This window comes from Denticeps clupeoides, chromosome 8, assembly GCF_900700375.1.
Source record: "Denticeps clupeoides chromosome 8, fDenClu1.1, whole genome shotgun sequence".
Lineage (NCBI taxonomy): Eukaryota > Metazoa > Chordata > Actinopteri > Clupeiformes > Denticipitidae > Denticeps > Denticeps clupeoides.
In genome coordinates, this window is record NC_041714.1 from 7,329,610 (window position 1) to 7,348,563 (window position 18,954).

The 18,954-nt window shown below is 41.3% G+C and overlaps 1 protein-coding gene across 2 annotated transcripts; it reads right to left on the minus strand.

Annotated features, from left to right (window-relative positions):
* Positions 1-454: 454 nt before the first annotated feature.
* LOC114796193 (carbohydrate sulfotransferase 15-like) lies at positions 455-18,751 on the minus strand. 2 transcript variants are annotated; one of them, XM_028990172.1, is made up of 8 exons: positions 18,517-18,749; positions 8,208-8,794; positions 7,794-8,133; positions 4,820-4,963; positions 4,188-4,344; positions 3,366-3,522; positions 1,701-1,848; positions 456-1,302 (listed from the first exon to the last, which is right to left on the minus strand). In XM_028990172.1, exons 2-8 carry the CDS (start codon positions 8,601-8,603, stop codon positions 1,118-1,120), a joined length of 1,527 nt encoding a protein of 508 aa, XP_028846005.1. In that variant the 5' UTR covers positions 8,604-8,794; positions 18,517-18,749; the 3' UTR covers positions 456-1,117. The 2 variants fall into 2 exon arrangements, with proteins under 2 accessions (XP_028846006.1, XP_028846005.1); XM_028990173.1 differs by lacking the exon at positions 4,820-4,963 and having other exon boundaries at positions 455-1,302; positions 18,517-18,751.
* Positions 18,752-18,954: the final 203 nt, after the last annotated feature.

An 18,954-nucleotide genomic window follows, 5' to 3' on the forward strand; every position in this document is an offset into this window, starting at 1 on the left:
ATTACAAACTTCATTACCTGCTTTTAATGTTATGCCATAACAGTTTGATTACTAGACTATTATTAATTTATTAAAGTAATACTGAATCCCAGACATAAATACAGGTCAGGGGTGACCTGACGAATGCCGTACACACTGTGACAGATTTGGAACGACTTTTCTGAAATTATTAATTTATTTACATAAAAAAAATGCTGTTTCAACAAGGATGTGTTCACTTTTATATCCAATGTAGAGTCAGAGTTCCATCATTCATCCCACTTCTGACACAACATTTGGGGCAGTGGTGGCCTAGCGGTTAAGGAAGCGGCCCCGTAATCAGAAGGTTGCCGGTTCGAATCCCGATCCGCCAAGGTACCACTGAGGTGCCACTGAGCAAAGCACCGTCCTCACACACTGCTCCCCGGGCGCCTGTCATGGCTGCCCACTGCTCACTCAGGGTGATGGGATAAATGCAGAGGACAAATTTCACTGTGTGCACTGTGTGCTGTGCTGCTGTGTAGCACATGTGACAATCACTTCACTTTAAACTTTAAACATTCAAAGTATGGGCGTGGCTGTATTTTCAGCTTTAGTACCTACATTTAACAATTTCTTCATTTAGCTAATATTAATTAGGTCCCTCTAGGCACTATTTACAGGGACAATCCATGTTTCCTGTAGCAGAGGGTTACAGGACTGGCACACAATGCTTGCTTGACAGGTATGTCAGCTTTCCACTATGCAACTTCACGCATTGACTGCACAGTCTTGACCCTGTCTTGAATAGCACCACTTCTTAACTAACTGTAATTGTGTTCGAATAGTAGAATGTCTTCTATTTTTCAAAAAATTATTTGTTAAGACGTGTTTATAGGTGTACATGTATGCCACATATAGGCAATATACAAAATTATTACCATTTGGAAATTACATTTTTTAAACAAAATACTTTATTTTTGTAACGTGCAGATGTCCAACCTGCTATGGAAACAATTCCAGAACATTTTGTCCATGTGACCACATGTGAACAGCTGGAACATGTCTACCTATCCCCATGGTCATAAGTTCAGTGTAAGAGTGTGCTGTACAGAATAAGTCCTGTTCATGGACAGGCCCTCAGAAGTGTGTTCATTTCTCAAGTCCACAGGAAGGCTTTGTCTTGTACCACTTTGGCTAATCTCTGGTTGAAAGGATGGTAAAAGTATTTGAGAAGATCCCTTGTTATGGGCAACATTGGCCCCAGGTTTCGGTCTGCTGGCCTTCTGGTGTTGGATGCCGGGCTTTTAGTGATCTCAGCCTCCTTCTCTACCGATAAGGCTCCTGTAGGTCAAATACAAACACACACACAAACACCACCAGAAATTATAAGTGGAGGTGGTATCATCACAGATGCTAAAACTAGTCAAAATACAGAAGATAAAGAATAACTCAGTCAAAAGGGTAACAAATGGTAATAAGATAAAGTAAGGAGCCAAAAATAAAGGGACTTAACTGACAGTATTACAGAAACAAAACATTCAGTGATCTGAAAGCTGATATGAAGGTGATACGAAGCTGATATGCCATCTAGAGTGTTACACTGCCCTGTTGAGCCTGTTCTGAGGAAGAATATGGGATACGTAAATCTGAGAAGTACGGAAGTATCTTCTGGTTTAATAGTTCCGGATAACAGGGCAAAAATCACTTAGGAGGAAGTAAATAAAAAGAGAAGCGCTTGCCTAATTTGAGAAAGTCGAAGACTTTGTGCATTGTGACCTTGCAGTTGGTGGCATGATCTTCCAGACGAAGCACTAAAATCTGCTCCTTGCTGAAGACAGTCAGCCAGTCCAGTATGTAAATGACGTAAAGGCCAACTTGTAGTCTGACCTGAACAAGAAAGATGGAAAGCATCGGGTGCTCTTAATTTATGCAAAAAAAACAAACACGGCCATTCTTACAAATCCTGCAAGGTATTGTGTATTCAGTCCATCTTACTGTAGTTATTATACATAAACTTTTTCTTTTAAGACATTGAATCTGCTTCACATAGTAATTGACAAATTCACTATCCAGAATTATTTCACTCACACACTCACATCACCTATGAACAATTCAGGGCCACCAGTTGACCTAGTGTACAGGCCTTTGGATGGCAAACTGCACACACAAGGTCCAAGCCAAGAGTCAAACTCCCCAACTTGGAGGTGTGAGGCAACATCACTAACTGCCACGCCACCATAAATATTTAAAAATAAACATAAAGACAATAAGATAAAGCACAGCTTTTTTCAATTTATTAACAGACTTTTTATTTGCAAGCAGAGTGACAGCATTTTTTTTTTTGCCTAACCGTGCTTATAATTACTTACAGTAAGTTGTTTGCATGAACCAAAATATTTCATGACCAAATTCCTCTTCTTGATAGTATTCTTTTTTTATTATTATTATTATTTCCATAGATGCAATTTCACGTTTGTTTGTTTTTTTAATGGAACACTTGCATTCTTTTGGTATGCACACAGGGCGGCGCCTTGCTATGATGGAAAGGTTTTTTTTTTTTTTTTTTTTTTAACAATGCACTTTTGTCCAGCAGATGGCGCCAAAAACACGTTTAGATGTTTGCATTTCTCACTGTATGTACGCATTTCTCAATATATGTTTTGTGACTGTACACTTGCATGTTTCCCCTTGTGTGTGAGGGCGAGCGTTGACACTTCTGGAACTCAGGCCTCAAGACAGCGCAAAAGTAATCTGGAGCCACTACAGAGCCACAGCTGTAAGCACTCCACCGAAAGGCTTTGGACACCGTGGTAATGTAACTCTGAAAATCCTGCTCATCTAATCTACAGCGCCTGGCTGGGCATCTGAAGTCAGCGATGGTTAAAGTAGGGAAAACAATGGAGCATAATTAGGCCTCGTAGTTCCAGATACAGAACAGCTAACATCTGGTCATTAGACGTCTCCTCCCCCATGAAATTCATTTGACATCATCCAGTGAGGCTTAGATAAACCCCCTGTAAGTTCCATTAAAGGACAACACTTTCCCACCGTTCACTGCTGTTTCTTTTTTTTTTTTTAATTAGGTGATATTAATGGACGCGTCACAGGCCGTGATTTCTTGGAAGCGGAGCAACGGTCTTCTGGTCACCGGCCTCAGCCATGTTATTCCGCCGTCCCATTACAGCACTCGCTTCCATTCCTTTAGCGCCGGAGCAGCTATCAGTTCCTCTTAATTGTTTTACATTTTTGTGCGTCTTGAGAGTTAGTGTTGCACTAACAGGAGACATTGTTTCTCCATGATGAAAGTGCGTCTGCTGGCTCTCGGGGCAATTGAAGAATTTGGCTTTAACGTAGCCAGACACAGATGTTGGTGAAGGGTGAAGCAGCTAGACTGTGGCACTCACAGGCATGGCCATGTTGAGCGTGGTGTTGTAGACGCAGGAGCGCATGGAGCTGGCGGACACGCAGGACTCAAACAACTGCAGAGACTCGGACACCCTTTGGTGGAAGTCCTCAGCTGACTTGTTGGCCAAGCCGAAGTACAGGTAGTCTGAGTAGAGTCTGGAGGGAAACAAAACCACAGGCTAGACATGAGCCAGTCTTTTCATATTGACCTTAATCTGGCTGCAGATGTCATTTGTATTTTTATGTCGCTCAGGTACACCATAAAAATAAAAAAAACTGAAAGTCTTTATTATTTGATCTTTTTTTAATCCACGAGAGACATGATTTCACCCAACAAGAACTGAGTGATTCAGACATCAAACTTCGTAGCGAGACGCTGATTCATAGTGAGCAGGAAAAGTCGCAGCCACACAGAGAAGCTGGGTCATTATTTTTGTCCGCATGCATGGGTTGCATGGGTTATTTTTTTTGTGCATGGTCATGTTTGCTGACTTGTTCGTTGTGGCTGTGCTCCTTTTCGTTGGTTTCTTGTGTAATTCTTTTTCTTTAGGAAAGCCTGTTAGGAGCAAGACTACCGAATACTTTTGCAGAGTATGGCGTATCAGAGCTGCACTATCAAATGATGAAAGTGGTAGAAGCAGAAGCAGCTGATGCATTTTGATGTCACTGATGTAACATCGAACAAAGGACAACTTTTTCTAGCATGGATAATAATAAAAAAATAAAGGTTTATCAGTAAGCAATGAATTAAAAGGGCATCAACTAAAAATCCATATATTGCTGTTTTATGATATCCCAACAAAAAAAACAACATCACCTACCTCTCCACAGGGTCTCTGAGCATTACGATAAATTTGGCATGTGGCTGGACAGCGTGGATGAAGTCCTGCACCAGGAAGGGTGGCTCCTCTTGTGTTCCATTGTCATAGAAATAAACCCAGGCATTGTTGTCCCACATGGTGGATGCGCTAGCTTCACCTGACCATAAAATACAAAGACTTCATATTATATATATTATCTAACATATGTGTTACTGTAACCGAATGTATGATCATTATACTTAAGACTTTAGAAGATGGACATTGCATCCATTTCATCATTTTTGAGCAAGCAATGCCCCTAGATAACCAATTAGATGCTCTTTTGATCTAGCCTGTCAAAAACCTACAACTGACCCCAACCTTATGTGTTCTAACATGGATTTTGAGACTGATTGAAGTTAAGGGTTTTTCACAAAGTAGAGCTAACGAACCAAAGTCATTGTTATTTTTTCACTCCAGACGCACATAACAAAACCACAACACAGAATGTAGGACATGCCCAAAGAGCCCATTTTATGTTGGGATTCACATTTTAACACTGCATTAAAAATGTGTGATTTAGCATATATACAAACTCTCTAGATAGGTTAATGGTTCAAAAGCATCAGTTTATTTAAATGACGGTTGTTTACCAATTACAATGTTCCGCTTGCTACGCCCTTTTGATCTGTTGCTGAGGGCGTGGTCCTGAATCTGATAAGCAGCCAGGTCAAGCAGGTCCAGATAATCCTTTACAGGGTAGCGAGCATGAAAGCCTTCACTTAGCCTGATTATACCTGGACCAGTGAGAGAGCATGTGTTAAGAGCACACAACTTTGCATACAGTCCACAATAACCCTCTACCTCATATATCCGCTACCCAATGACATATGAATTTATTGTTCATGTTGAACATTTCTTGCCTTTTTTTTTTTAACTTGCACTTCACTTCATTTTATGTGATTCAAGCAATTGGGCACAGTTAAAGTTGCACAGTGCAATATGAGCAGTTCAGATTACATTTCACTGCATGTTGTATAACTACAGTGGGTGCGGAACGTATTCAGACCCCTTTAAATTTGTCCCTTTTTGTTATATTGTAGCCATTTGCTAAAATTATTTCCCCCCCATGAACACCACCCCATATTGACAGAAAAACACAGAATTGTTGACCTTTTTGCTGATTTATTAACAAAGAAAAAAACTGAAATATCACATGGTCCTAAGAATTCAGACCCTTTGCTCAGTATTTAGTAGAAGCACCCCTTTTGATCTAATACAGCCATGAGTCTTTCACACTTGGATTTGGGGAGCCCCTCCAGTTTTATCAGGTTGGATGGTAAACGTTGGTGGACAGCCATTTTTAGGTCTCTCCAGAGATGTTCAATTGGTATTAAGTCAGGGCCCTGGCTGAGCCATTCAAGAACAGTGACAGAGTTGTTGTGAAGCCACTCCTTCGTTATTTTAGCAGTGTGTTAGGGTCATTGTCTTGTTGGAAGGTAAACCTTCAGCACAGTCTGAGCGTCACAGAAAGGGGTCTGAATATTTAGGACCATGTGATATTTCAGTTTTTCTTTGTTAATAAATCTGCAGAAATGTCAACAATTCTGCTTTTTTTCTGACAATATGGGGTGCTGTGTGTACATTAATAAGGAAAAAAACTACTTAAATGATTTTAGCAAATGGTTGCAACATAACAAAGAGTGAAAAATGTAAGGGGGTCTGAACACTTTCTGTACCCACTGTATGTATGTGAAAAATAAACTGAACTTGAATTTGAACTTGAACCTGCAGGAAATCACTTAAACTACATTCAAAACCAAAACCCAGGTTTAATGGCCTATAAAATGTAAAATTCAGTACAAAATTACAAAATAAATTTTTTACTTGACAGATGTTTGTTTTTCAGTTGAACTGTACAGATTGCATTGTGCTCCCACTTTCCTTTACATTACAACCTGGCATTTTAAAAGCTGTGTGTACGCTTTTAAGAGCCACTGTATGACATTTACATTTACGGCATTTGGCAGACGCCCTTATCCAGAGCGACTTACAACGTGAGAGCATGAGAGCATTTCTTGAATAAAAGTATGCGATTCAACATATTATCTATTCTGACAAGCAAGCACAGTGACGTTTTTCACTTCAGTGTACATCTAATGCAATTTGATGAGCGCCACACCAAACAAAAAGCAATTTGCTTCAATGTTGGAACACATAAAATGTCATTACCCCACTGTCACATTCCACTCATACCAAGTTCAAGAGCATAGCAACAAAGCAATTTTAGGGCAATTTATCCGCACTGAATCAAACTTTCCATGTGTGTCTGAAAAAAAAAAAATCTGAAGAACAGCGCGCCGAAAAGCATTTAGAATACTCTCTGGAATGTAAACAGACCTTGTGTGTTTGAGTGCAGCAGAAATATTAGCACCCCAATGAGGTTCTATTATATAACCGACGAGTTTAGAGCTGCTGGTGTCAATGACCATAAATAGGCGCGAGGTGTGGAGTGTCAGGCTGCACATGTCAATGTGCCTCTAATGGCACAGACCACCAGAAGCTTGCATGTCTATTCATACAGACAGAGAGAAGTGAAACAGCGTGCGTGCTGGAGTCAAGCCCCAAAGACGATTTATCTGATGATTGCATCAATAAGAGAGCACGTTCTATAAATACAAATGGTGTCTCTTATCAATTCAAACAGACAGAGACCTGAATGTGAACAAAAAAGATTCTGGGGCCCAGGCCAGCACAGCTGTGTGTGGACAAAGTCGTCCAGGCTCCCCGCTTAGAAACGTACAGACTTTATTCACAGAAGCCAAGCACAGTGCAGCGCAGCAGTGTTACGCTACTTCAAGTCCCGGGAGGCAACTACACCATCACAGATTTGATCACAGAGCAAAGAGCAAACAGACTATTTGTGCTATTCCTCCATATTTCCCAGAGAGTATGTAATGTGACATGCACGGAAGCGTCCGTGCCAGATAAAGTGACTCAGATCCCATCGCAGGTGGGCAGGAGGATATTAAAACAATGCCTGAGGATTATTACCAGAGGAAAACAATTTCTTCTTGGGTCTTAGGACAAATCAGTACCAAAAGAACTCAATTTGCTCACATGTCCAAGGATGTGTTTTCTTTTTTTTTTTTTTTTTTATAAATTGTTTCTTTTTATTAACAGACTCCTGGAATTCCCCTCAAACTCATTTTATATCATTGTTTTTGATTGTGAAAGATGATCCTTGCATTCTACAATGAACAGGACATATTAAAAAATACAGAGCAAATTAAACAAAATATAAATATGATCTTAATATGAACAATCAACATATTTAAGTCGTTTTTGCCACACATTTACACCAGAATATCAGCAACATGACCCTCACGCCTGAAGTAAATTACATCTTTGGTTCTCACACTGGTGGTACTCAGGCTCCCTCGTGTGGCACGCTAAATGCAAATGGTTAAATGCTGTGAAATTATTATTCTCATTATCCTCAAATACAGTTAATATCCTCTTTTGTCATGTGTGACAGTGGATGGACAGTCAATAGAGGCAAATATTACCAGAGGCGGTACTCATTATGAAAATTTCAGTCTAAATGATGCCAGTGCCATTTCTTACCAAACCTTTTCCTGGTCCACCAGTGAGGCTCCTTCATGGCAGTGAAGCGCACATCTGGATGGTGCCTCAGCCGATCATACAAGTCTGTAGTGCCACATTTTGGCTGGCCCATGATGTAGAAGTAGGGGAGACAGCGCAGCCGGTACCGTTTATCCCCCTGATTGTACAGATGTTCTTGAAAGGTTTTCCTTAGGTACGAATAGACGGCCTGAAAGCGGCGTGAGTACAGGGCATACACATTCGTCCCATACGGGTCAACTGTTGAATTTCCCGAGTGTTCTTCATACCAGCACGGGTTTTTGATGGTGCTGAGGAACTTCCGTGGAATTGCAGAAAAGATCTATAACACATAATTATCATTTTCATGGTTCAATTACAATTGTAAGAACCTTGATACAAAACTGCTTAACTTACATGTGGTTCGTTCCCGAGCAGATCTTTGATATCAGGCACTTTTCGATTATTGAACTCCACTTTGGCCACTATGTTTTTCACAACCTGTTTAAGAGTGGCAAGGTCCTTGGCAAAGGAGAGATTCAATCCAGTGGTCCTTTCACCCGATGGTATGAGCAGGAGGCGCTTCTTATCACCGCTCAGCACGTATGATGCCGTGATAAGGAAGGCAACGGTCAGTCCAAATAACACACCGTAGAGTTTGACCTTTTTGAGACCTCCAGGCCACCATTGTCCCTTCTTTACATCCAACACAGCCAGGCGGCTCATGGACCAGTCTACCAGACTCACCAGACTCTGCCTTCTTTTGTAGTCCTCTGCCTGCACAAAGAGGCTGAGACCATGTTTGTAGTCCATTGGACAAATGTCGGTGGTAGGAGTTATTTATACTTCATTAAGCTTCTTGTACACCCAGATAGCCCCATCGGGGAGAGGATATGAGAGCCCCTGCATCATGGATATTCCAGGTGCGGTCCTGGCAGGAACAAAATCCACGGCACCGGACGCTGTAGTTGCTGGTCCTGCACACTATTTCAGCTTCCTTTTTCCTGCAAAGCAATGACATGTGCAGTGTTGCAGTAAACAGAACCATAAATACAGAAGCAAGCCTTTTAAAGCTGCATTATCAATCAAAGTGGGCCAGAGGGTTCCTGTCAACAACAAGTAGCTTTGTGCGTGCCGCAACTCTGGCCACAATCAAGTGGATGCATTTGTGTTTGCTGAAGGACAGGAGGCTAGACAATAATTTTGCGTGGCCTCATGCAAACTGGACTGGATCAATAAAAGCACCAGAGGAAAGCTGAAAATAAAATGTTTTAAAAATGTTGACTGAGAGTAACTACGCAGAGGTTATTAATTACTGTGCCACAGCCTCAGGATGCGGCTAATTAAGAGCAGACTGCTAAGAACAGCTGCTAAGGCCCTGTTCAACCCCCCCCCCCCCTCTTTCTCTCTCTCTCTCTCTCTCTCTTCATACACACATGTCGCATAATCACTCACTCACCATCCATAACACCTTGCTCCTAAGAATGGTTGAGGCTGCCAGAGCCCATTCCGGGACAAGAATGGTGGGAACAGACTCAGGGCGGGGCACCAGCCCACCACAGGTGGCATAATTACATGGATTTTATTATAGAAAATAACAGAATGGACAGAGAAAACGTGGCTGAGGTTAATGGTCTTATTTTCAATAAGAACATATGTAGGGTTAGTCTGATTATGATATTAAAAATATCACTCAATTACACTCAATATCCGTAAGTGCTTATTCCTATACAGGCCATCACACACACACACACACACACACACACACACACACACACACACACACACAATGCCAGAGCTGGGATTCAAGTACTATTTGCTTTCTTTCAAATTTGGTGCTTTACCAACATTTATGGATAAAATTATAAGACCGTTTCTAGTCTTCCAGGTCCTTACAGCTAATTGTAGCTGCAGCAGAGTGGGTGGCTTGTCCTTCATTCGGTCCTGGTGGTGAGCCTGTGGGCAATTCTAAAACCTTGTACTGTATTACCACACAGTACTATTTCAAAATGTTGCTGGTAACCCACATATCAGGGTTGCTGGGTAGCTGAAACCAAAATGTCTAATCTTCATTTGCAAGTAAATGAAAAAAAAAAAACCTGGTCTGAAAGCAAGTCCTTTGCAGAATGAATACATTTGCTAACAGGTCTTTGGAATCAGAATCAGAAAACTTTATTAATCCTGAAGGAAATTACTTAATTGGAGATACGACATGCACACATCTCCATTTAAAAGGCATTCTTGTGCAAGACAGCAGCATTCGTAACTGCTTCACTCTGATTGAATCGTGCAAATATACTCCGACAGGGCTTCGTTAACATTATTTTAATGATCAATTTAGTCATTGCAGTAATCAGGTTGTTGCTAACAAGCTATTTGCCTGATTATTCACTATTTGCCTCTAGGTTTTTGGTGTTGGAAAGCTTTGCCATTACCCCTGTGTTTATTTCCCTCCATTAAAAGAATGAATGTGTATGACATTCATGTCTGGCTGGGTCAGTTTGAGATGTTGATAGACTTCGGTTTTAATCATTTTTGACCACTGTGTAATTTGGATCATTATCTTTTTGGAAGGCTCAAAGCCAAGATTTTCTGCAGACTTCCAACACGATCTTAATGTAGTCCTCTTTCTCATTTGCTGGCAAATTCCCCAATGCATTATACTCCCCTCAAAAATGCCTGGCTGTGCAGATGGTGTTCTCTGGGTTAAATTTTTGCCTCAATGTAATTGATGGCCCAAAACTTTCTAATTTGCAAAAAAGCAAAACTTTTGCATAAGCAATTGTGTGCCTGCCTGGGAGATACGGCGCTGTCTCCAAGGACATTCTTGTGCAATGTTCACTACAGAGATGTCCTGATCTCCCTGATACCAAAGCAGGGCACTTAAGATTAAGTATGGGAACATACAGAGGATGACCTCAGAAGACTACCAGTGCATTTTTTTCAGTTGAAGCGAAAGTGAAGTGATTGCCACTAGGCTACCACTGCCTCTAAATATTTATGAATATCCTTTTTTTTTTTTTTTAAGAAAACTATTGTTTTGTCCATTACGATAACATCAAATGAATCAGAAATCCTGCCCAGACATGGTAGCTCCAATGGAACGCTGTGACTGTGACAAATGCTGGTCTGTCACTTTAAAAGGTTCATTGATTAATCATGAAAAACTAGGACATTTCAAAATAACCTTTTGAAACTTTTGAACAGGAGTGTGTATTCACCGGATTCTGAGGCAGACACCAAAGATACAATGAGATATAATCTCACACTAGATTATTTCTCATTGCCGAAATGGAAATGCCTGTTCATGTCTCAGGACGCAGCAGAGTCTGTTGCTCGGGGAACGTTTAATTGACATTGTAGTTTTGCTTTTGAAGGCATTGGAGCCAAAGCGTGACAATCCATTCACCTGATTTTATCCATTCACATGATATGAGAGTTTCCCCCCAGAAAAAATAGTTATTATAAATGCAGCTGCTGGGTATCAGGTGACAACTCATCCTGCAATCACAAAATACGACATTGCTTTAGATTTCAAAGCAGATGAGGTCTCTAATCCCATAGTTTGTGCCAGCATTGCAGAATTCAAACCATCAAATGCCTGTTGGCCAGAATCATAATTTAGCTCAATAGATGGTTGCGCTCTTGGTACAGTTTGAGAAATTATTTCAAGACTTGTGCCTATTGAGAAACAGAACAGACCAAATTTGCTACGGCTACGCTACGCATCCGTATAAGGGAGAGGGGAGTATTTAGTCTACTAAAAGCACGTTACACTACGTGGACATCACGGCTTGTGCTCCTTCCACATCTGTGTGCTTTCAACACATCTTTGGTACATGTACACAGCATTCATTAACACACAGAATTTTAACCAAATACTGGCAATGTAAACTGAACTGATTTACATTTACATTTATATTTACGGCATTTATCAGACGCCCTTATCCAGACCGACTTACAATCAGTAGTTACAGGGACAGGGTTAAGTGTCTTGCTCAGGGACACAATGGTAGTAAGTGGGATTTGAACCTGGGTCTTCTGGTTCATAGGCGAGTGTGTTACCCACTAGGCTACTAACACCCCGAATTAAATTGAAATTAATTATCTGAGGCAAAAGAAGCAACTGTGAAAGTGACAGGCACAAGAATACGCCTTTTCCAGACTGAGAAATAAGAATTCTGTGATAAACATGCAAGCCTGCGTTATGATGAGAGCGAGACTTCTCGCTTCTTGTAATCATGGCAAAGAGAAAGAATAACAGAGATAAACCTTAAATGTCACCAGCACTTTGAGGCAACGCCTCTTCTGTTTCAACATGGGCGAATCCACTGCGGGTCTCCTACAGGAATTCCCCTCACTATGAGCTCGGCGAAGCATTCCTGTCACTCGTCACGCTGCAACCATCTTTTTATTTTTGAATTTACAGGAATTCCGAGCAATGACTCACATTAGGTTTGATTTTACACAAACTGAATGCAGGCGGGTACACTTTCTCCCTTCATCTCCCCAAATGTCTTCCTGGAAAGGAAAGCCATTTGTTATTAGAGGCTGATTGACCAAATTTCTGCCCGACCCAAAAAACAAAGAACAAAGGAATCATGTAGCTCTGTATTTGATTGCAAAAGAACATGATGTCCAAAATTATTTTATAGTGTAAAAGCCTTGCTAAAGTGTATCTTTACAACATATCATCTAACAAAATACTACTGTTGCTGTAGGGTAGCATGGTTTCCAATGTCCCAATGTCCCTGTGTCTCTACCCTGTGTCCCCATACCCTGCATCCAATGTACTGTGTTGGGCTGCAGCACCTGTGACCCTAGTGAGCATTATATAAGTTTTTATTGATTTTATAAGTGGTTATTGAAAGTGAGGGAGCCAGTGAGTGAGAGACTTCTATACAGAAACGGGTTCTTGTTGCATGGTTCTTAAAAGTACTGTGAGGACTATTTTTACATTAAGCATTAAACTGGAGTGGGTTGCACATTTGGACTGGTACTATGTACACTCCTGGTGTCTGGTTTAGGTTGGGGGTGGGGAAAAGGCCGGTGGAGCTGGTAGGGGTGGGGGTGGCGCTAGCTGGTCCAAATCTGTGTTAAGAGACTGACTGAGCACAAAACATGTCTCTGTTAGTCCTGAGCCGCACCATGACGAATGGATCAGTGGGCAGTGAAATGGAGATCAGCGGACGAGGATGCCAACAATCCAACAGAGAGGACTGGGCTGTTGCTCACTCCAGAACCCCAGTACCAATTCCGTAAATATGGAATGTATCCATGTTAAAAAAAGGAATACTGTCACAGAGAGGGGCAGGAGAACAAGACAGTGTGGGGGATGGATAGAGTCTTTACAATCATAGCCTATTCACATGAAGGAAAGGCTGTGTGTTTTTGTCTGTGCCATTCATGCATCACAGCATCGGGAGAAAAGCGGGAGAACGGAAAGCTCCACTCTTCTTAAGATACCTCCTATAATCTCAGTCTTGTCATTCAGAGACACTTTTGTTGTTTTCCTCCAAGCCATCAGCACTCCAGTGTTAGACGGCCCTTGATTCCAGCCATCACCGTCAGGCACCCAGTGCATGCAGAGCTGGCAGCCATTAAACGTTTCATCATATTTTAATGAGAAAATAGGAAATATTAATGTGTCTCATCACGATGCATGGGTTTGTTGCATTGGTTTGTAGGTCAAAATTTGCCACAGTACAATTTCTTCCGCTTTTTCTAAATCTGTTGTCCATGCATGCAAGTATGCATGCATAAAAAGGTTGCATGAGGCCGCAGAATCGGCCTAATTATGAAGGGTGATTCATTATTTAGAAACTCTGTACTTTTTTGCATTAACTCCCAATAATGTTCATGGCAGACAATGCATACTTAATGTAAAGCTGGTGAAATGTTGAACTCGATATCACTGTTTCCAGAAGTCTTGTCCAAGGAGAGGTGTTAGAATGTGACACCTGAGGACTGACCGTGATAAAAGACAAGTATTAGCTTTTCTCATATTCCATAACATGTATAACATGCCTTCCTACTAACAATAAGAAACATTGAAAGGGGTTTTAAATAATTTTTTAGAGTCTCCCACAATCTTACATTTCTTTCAAAGAATTACAAGCATCATTGCATATTACAGAAAGTTCTCGAAGGGTTAATTTCAGTCAAATTCTTCCAGTAAATAAAACGGCTTCTTCTAAGAAGTTCAAAGAAGTTAATTATAAGGCAAAACCACATAATGCAAAAACAGCAGACACATGAGAGAAAGCAATTTTTGTGTCAGTAGTCAAGTTTGGTCATCTCAACCACCCACACCCACCCAAGAATACCCAGGATGTCACCCAGGAACTGAATCTAATGCAGTTAGATGAGCAATCGGCTCATCATCTCATCCCTGCCTCTCTGAATTTATCATTCTTTCCATACCCGTTCATACCCGTTTCAGTGAATTTGTTTTTTTTTTTAAAAAGGAAATGTCATTGCAAATCCAGTCAGGAATGTGTATAACGTGATGAAATCGTGTCTAGTGTGGATAACCGTGTGACTTTTTTCTATCTTATTGTGCATTTTTAGTTCACTCCAGGACTTCACAACATCACAATTAACACAAACTCAACCAACATCTGTAAAATTCTGCAGCTAATATCATATGAAAGTATATTTTTGGATATGTTGCTGGCACAGTCAACCAACAAAAATATATACTATTTTCTTGTTTTACTGCAATTTCATGCTTGAAAAGTTGCAGTTAAAACAGGCATTTAAAGGCTGCAGCAATCATCAGAATATATGTTTATATTTTCAGGCCATCTTGTTTCACCGACTATGGTGGTGAATGGTGGGCAGTGGTGGCCTAGCGGGTAAGGAAGCAGACCCATAATCAGAAGGTTGCCGGTTCAAATCCTCGAATCCCCCACACACTGCTCCCCAGGCACCTGTCAAGGCTGCCCACTGCTCACCATGGGTGATTGTTAAAAGCAGAGGACACATTTCATTATGGTCTAAAAAAAAATTAAGTAATTAAGTCACACCTATTATTTTAGCATTGATGTAATGTAAATAATTTGCAGTGACTTTTACTGCATTGACACTGAATGTATTACCAGCCCAAACAATAAAATTCAAGTGGTAAGCCTAGCAACCAAGGAATGACCAGAATGTCCTGGGTTTAAATTCATCAGCCACCAAAGTGCCACTGACATACCCATAAGCAAGGTACAGGTTTCATAGCTGATCACTGCTCCTTGACATAATGGGCTAAAAGCAGAGGAAGCACTTCATTGTGCACATTATGTACTGTACTTGCATTCTCACTGTCAAAAATATGTATGGTGATTAATGAATAACAGTTATTATTATAATAACTGATACATTATTGTTTTTATTTCATGTAAAATTATATTTGCATATAATTGTATATTAGTTTTAAAAAATCTATATTTGGCAAAAAATATACATAAAATGTCTAAAAATTGAGTGAACAGAAACAATTTATTTAGTAGATTTAAAGCAAGAATTGTGTGAAACGTATGCATTCCAGGAAAAAGGAATCTCCTCCCATAGAAAAGCAATGAATAATGTTTTACTCCTCACCAATTAAGTCTCTGTAAGGTGAAACACACGCAAAAGCAGCCGTGTTATCAGCGCCTCCCTCCCTTTCCAAGCACCCCACTACAGACAAAACCAAGCTGGCTAGATCATTTTGCACATTATTTAAAAATCTGAGCCAGCAGCCCTGACTATTGTGCATGATGCGTCCAGCAGGGACGAGTCAAACCTTACTGACGGCTCCACAGTCCACTGTCCATCTGTTCGGGCCTCACCTCAGTTCATATACCACTAACACAGAATGAGATTAAAGCCTTTCCATGCTGCGGAGACAGGAAAAAGTAATTATAGGCAGGGAGGTCCAAAAAAAAATGGAAATGGACATTTAAGGTACGTGACATATTGTTACGAAGTTTGTCGTTGCAATATAGAAAAAAACAGAAAACTCATAGGCGCGTTTTTCAGGTCACACAGAGAGCAACGCTGAGAGATTTCCACGTCCTTGAGAACTACGGCATTATCTTGGGAGAGTGGGTCAGTGGCCTGCTGTGCTTCACACTCTGCCTCCTTTCTTGCGGAGGAGTACAGCGCTGTTTATGAGATCCGGAATGTTTAGAACTCCATCGCAGGCTGGTCTTTTCCTCAGCAGTTCTATTTGAAGTGTTTGCATGGTAGTGACAGAGCTAGAATTCAGTGATTGTCATGGCCTGACTGCACGATTTGGGCCAGAGTTTCGGCGCGTACATTATTAATCTGATTGCCTCTTTTATCACTTCCCCGTCGGGTCCTGTTCTGTCGTGTAATAATCTGAATGTGAACCCTTCATATAGGAGTTTATAGTCATCAAATTAGCTTAGACAGAAGTGCCTCTAAATAGATGTAAGGAAAAGACGTGTCGTTGTAAAAGGTAATAAATGAAGGCTAGTGGGTAACACACTCGACTATGGACCAGAAGACCCAGGTTCAAATCCCACCTACTACCATTGTGTCCCTCTGGATAAGGGCGTCTGATCAATGCTGTAAATGTACAGCCTGTCACATTCAGCAGAGTCACACAAGCCCTGCTCCGCACTTGCATATTCATTCACACCCTAACACTGGTTGATTGATTTAGGTTCACTCAAGAGCAGCTGTCTGACACAGGAGAACAAATAAGCACAAGCATATTTCTTTTGGAGACAAGTTTTTCTTTCTGTAACATGGCCAGTGTGACCGATCCAGCTATTTATTGCTTCCATTTTATATCAGCATGGCTTTCACATCACAACCAGCCATACGTCATGTCATGTAAAAAATGTAATTTATTACTTCATTACAAATTAGCTCCAGTGTGTGTGGGTGATTGTTGTTGAAATTCTGGGAGAAAAAATCACATCCACCACCCTTTTTTCCTAATATCCCAAAAGCAGAAAAGCAGCCATGTTATTTTTCAAGCATGTAAAAAAACCCACCTCTACTATAATCTCTGATCATTACTAGAAAGATTGGGTTAGAATTAATGGAGTGTTTGAGTTTATGTGTGCCCCGCCCTGGGTGAGTCTGTGCCCTGCGCCCCGTGTCCCATGACCCTGCACAGAGACTAATAGTTTCTCCTAAAAGAGGCTATTGTCTCATTGATTCTCTTCATCTCTCACAGATTCAGTTTGCATGTAACCCTTTGATAACCAGGGACACCCTGGTTTATTCACACTGGATAAGCTGTATCAGATCCTGGGGAAAAGGCAGCAGTTGAGGTTGGGGGGGTCCTGGCTTGTCTTGGACACAAGCAGGCGGGCTTCAGGGGAAAAGGTTGGGAAGCATTGACATGGAGGACCTTTTTTTCAGCAGAGGTTAACCAGTCTGTACGGGCAAAAATCTCAAGTGAGAATTTGAGGAGGTCAAGCTTGTAAGAGGGACATCACCAAGACAACGATCTAACCTGGAAGGGGAACAGTCAAAAGTTCCACAAAACTCCTGGATCAGAGAGAATAATAACCTAAAGAAGAAGTCTAATGGCCATTTTTATATTAGAACCCTAATGACATTGATTCATACATTCATATATATTTATCTTTTTTTACTTCCTAACACAAGTTCAGGTAGAAAAGTAAAGTTTGTGTTTATTTTAATTGAGATCAATTTATCAGTCATCAGAACAATGACAGAGACTAATCTGAGAAAGAGGCTCAGACGGGAAGTGACGGAGAGATGATCTCCAGTCTGAAATTCAATGTTTTTTTTTCTCAAAAATATTACATATAAAAAAAACACCCAATCTGACAACAATTATCAATCAAATGAATTTAAATGCGAATAAGTTTTTTTTACTGTACTTATTCCAAGTAGAACAGCCACTACTGTAATGTTATGGTGCAGGATCCAAATCTTAAATATGTAATTGTTGTTGACTACAATTTTCAATATTAATTTGTCCAAAATTTCTTCAGATTTTCAGAAAACTGCAGGAGTCTTCTGTAATTGTGCGTGTGTGTTTGGTTGCTCACAGTAGTAAAGAAGCCTCAGATTTAACAAGGATGTTCTTCAGTCACTTTAAAAGATCATTTGGGGAGCTGCTCTCCAGGACCATGTGTGAGTAGCCCAAGTGGTGTGCGTGTGTGTGCATGTGCATGTGTCTGTGTGTGTGTGTGTGTGTGTGTATGTGTTGAGTGTTGAGCCCAGCCTGGTCTCTGGACGAAGTGGTGTGTTGATTCAGCCTTGAGCTTGGTCCTGTGCAGCTGTTCGTGGAGGGACCCTGGCACCCGAGGCCATGCCACCCTCACCCTGCCCGCACCACTGGCCTGCACCTACTGACTCGTCACCATTAAATTCACACCTACACAACATCCACTTCAGGTCTGTGTCTTGTTGACTTGCACATTGCTGATAAACAGTCTCTCTCTCTCTCTCTCACACACACACACACTCACACACCACAACACCGGCAGGCATGAGCACTGTACATCCTACAGCATGGTCTAAAAAGTTCTCACCCAGAATCTCTATTTTCAGGAGCGCGTTAGCGATTGCTTAAAATAAAACTTCAGAATGTTAAGCTCAAAGAAACAGCTAAACTAACGCATATTCAAGGGAGGGAAACTAAAAGCTTTGGGATGTCATGCGTGTTAGAAAATAATAGTAACATAGCACAAGTTCATCCAAAACAGTATAACCCCGTTACCGGGTGAGAAGGAGGAGAACCTACCCAGCTCGCTTCACTGCTCTTCCAAAGTCTGTCGCGGCCCGGAGACATGCTGGACAAAACACGGGGGGGACACTCCTCCACTGCTCCACTCCTCCACTCATCCCCCGAATTGGTCGTGCGGAGGAAATGCACGCAGAAGTTCAGACCCTCTCTCTCTCTCTCTCGTTCTCTCTCTCCCATCTCTCTCACATTAACTCATTCTCTCCCTCTTTCTCTCATTATCTCCCTCTTCCTCTTTCCCTCTCCCTCTCTCTGTGTGTGTGTGTGTGTGTGTGTGTGTCTGCTGTCGCTCTCTCTCTCCCTCTGTGTGTGTGTCCCTCTGTCGCTCTCTCCCTCTCTGTGTGTGTCCCTGTCGCTCTCTCTCTCTGTCTCCCTCTCTGTGTGCGTGTCCCTGTCACCTCTCTCTCCCTCTCTTTGTGTGTGTCCCTCTGTCACTCT

Excerpts from the sequence above, each read along its gene's own strand:
- LOC114796193 (XM_028990172.1), bottom strand. The coding sequence starts at position 8,603 with ATGGACTACAAACATGGTCTCAGCCTCTTTGTGCAGGCAGAGGACTAC. Across the intron at positions 1,849-3,365 it reads CGCTCAACATGGCCATGCCT|GTCAGACTACAAGTTGGCCT; the intron begins GTGAGTGCCACA and ends TTTCTTGTTCAG. Across the intron at positions 1,303-1,700 it reads CTTCGACTTTCTCAAATTAG|GAGCCTTATCGGTAGAGAAG; the intron begins GCAAGCGCTTCT and ends TTTGACCTACAG.